At 40.9% G+C, this 1,844-nt stretch overlaps 1 protein-coding gene across 1 annotated transcript in view; it reads left to right on the top strand.

Moving 5' to 3' along the window:
• ncoa5 (nuclear receptor coactivator 5) overlaps nucleotides 1-1,844 on the top strand; it is a 12,523-nt gene that overhangs the window by 7,765 nt on the left and 2,914 nt on the right. The window contains exons 9-12 of the mRNA XM_020586673.1: nucleotides 1-92; nucleotides 241-440; nucleotides 540-744; nucleotides 932-1,023. The exon at nucleotides 1-92 is cut by the window's left edge and continues 13 nt beyond it. Coding sequence (XP_020442329.1) covers nucleotides 1-92; nucleotides 241-440; nucleotides 540-744; nucleotides 932-1,023 — 589 coding nt within the window. The remainder of the gene's footprint in view (nucleotides 93-240; nucleotides 441-539; nucleotides 745-931; nucleotides 1,024-1,844) is intronic.

Below are 1,844 nucleotides of genomic sequence, written 5' to 3'. Positions count from 1 at the left end.
TTGTATCGACAGTATTATGAAGAACTCCAGCGGCGCTACGACACAGACCGTCCTGTTGACTGCTCTGTGATTGTTGTCAACAAGGCACAAAAGTAAGTCCACTCTCTGGTCTTGATGGGGAACACTGATCTTGGCAACATCTCTTTAAATATTCAGTCAGCACACGGCATGTTTTCATTTCATATTGCTTTTGTGTGTGTCCGTGTGTGTGTGTCCGTGTGTGTTTCAAAACAACTGTAGGGAGTATGCTGAGACAGTCGGGAGGAAGGTCCGTGATTTGGGCATGGTGGTGGACCTGATCTTCCTCAACACAGAAGTGTCTCTAACCCAGGCGCTGGAGGATGTGGGCCGAGCCCGCACTCCCTTTGCCATAATCATTACCCAGCAGCACCAGGTCCACCGCTCCTGCACTGTTAACATTTTGTTTGGCACACCACAAGGTAACAAGACAGAAATATGGACTTTTGGTTGATGGCGTTAAGTCACAGAGAGAGAGCATTTCTGTTTCCCGTCTTACATAATTTGTGTTATCACTGTAGAGCACCGAAACATGCCAATGCAGGATGCCATGATGCTAGTTGCCCACAACTACGACTCCTACAAAATTGAAAATCGTGAAAAAGAACGTGAGGAGATTGCCAGAAAGGCTGCCAAGATGGCGGACGATGTATTGCTCAGGGAGCCTGACAGAGAGAGCCACCCTGTTTCTGTGCTCACCACCATCACTCTGTTGTCTGAAAACAGGTATTGGGTTTAATATTTTTAGACTTTGTGTCTTGCATAAAAAATTTGAGAACTCTAAAGAATTATGTAAATTTTTATCAAATTTAATTTTGGTATGTTTGCCTTTTGCTTCATATGCATAACTTTAAAAAAATTGCTGCACTTACATTAAGGGATTTTTTTTTTTTTTCCTGTTGTTGCTGGGTAGATTTGTGACCCCAGAGGAACTGGATAGTCTCATTGCGTACCTGAAGGACAAACAAGCCCGACTGGTACGAAGTGCTGCAGATCCTCTTGTGGGTAAGTCATATTAAAGACTTCACATTTTCTTTTAAGTCTATTCTTAAAACTCACATGCCCATATGTGCATTGAAAGAGGAATTGGTGGCTCTGTCTCACATCTCTCACAGTGTAACTGTGTTGAAATAAAGGACTTTTGTGAAAAGTATAGTGAGGAGTAACTATTATAGCAACCAAAAACATTTTCTGTGTAAATTAGGGTATGTTATAAACTAGTCATGGTAAAAAAGAAAATACACCCTCCTTTTTATCAGGGCCTTAAAAAGCAATTATGTGGACCTCACAAACCTCTTCAAAAAGACACATGTCAATATGTAGTCTACTGTTTTCCAAAAGTAAACCACCAGGCAGAAACTGGGTAGGAAAATAAAAAGTACACCCTTTCAGTACCTTCTTTTTCACTATAGAACGATGAATCTCATGCCGTCACGCCGTGTTGAATGTTGGGACAGGGGCACCATTATGGGAAGAAGCGCTGTATTTACGTGCATACAGTGCCTTGCGAAAGTATTCGGCCCCCTTGAACTTTGCGACCTTTTGCCACATTTCAGGCTCCAAACATAAAGATATAAAACTAATTTTTTGTGAAGAATCAACAACAAGTGGGACACAATCATGAAGTGGAACGAAATTTATTGGATATTTCAAACTTTTTTAACAAATAAAAAAACTGAAAAATTGGGCGTGCAAAATTATTCAGCCCCTTTACTTTCAGTGCAGCAAACTCTCTCCAGAAGTTCAGTGAGGATCTCTGAATGATCCAATGTTGACCTAAATGACAAAGGATGATAAATAGAATCCACCTGTGTGTAATCAAGTCT

This window comes from Monopterus albus, unplaced genomic scaffold (genome assembly GCF_001952655.1).
Source record: "Monopterus albus unplaced genomic scaffold, M_albus_1.0 scaffold1.1, whole genome shotgun sequence".
Taxonomy (NCBI): Eukaryota; Metazoa; Chordata; class Actinopteri; order Synbranchiformes; family Synbranchidae; genus Monopterus; species Monopterus albus.
Note: the sequence above shows the minus strand (reverse complement) of the source record. Positions and strands in the feature narration are given on the sequence as shown.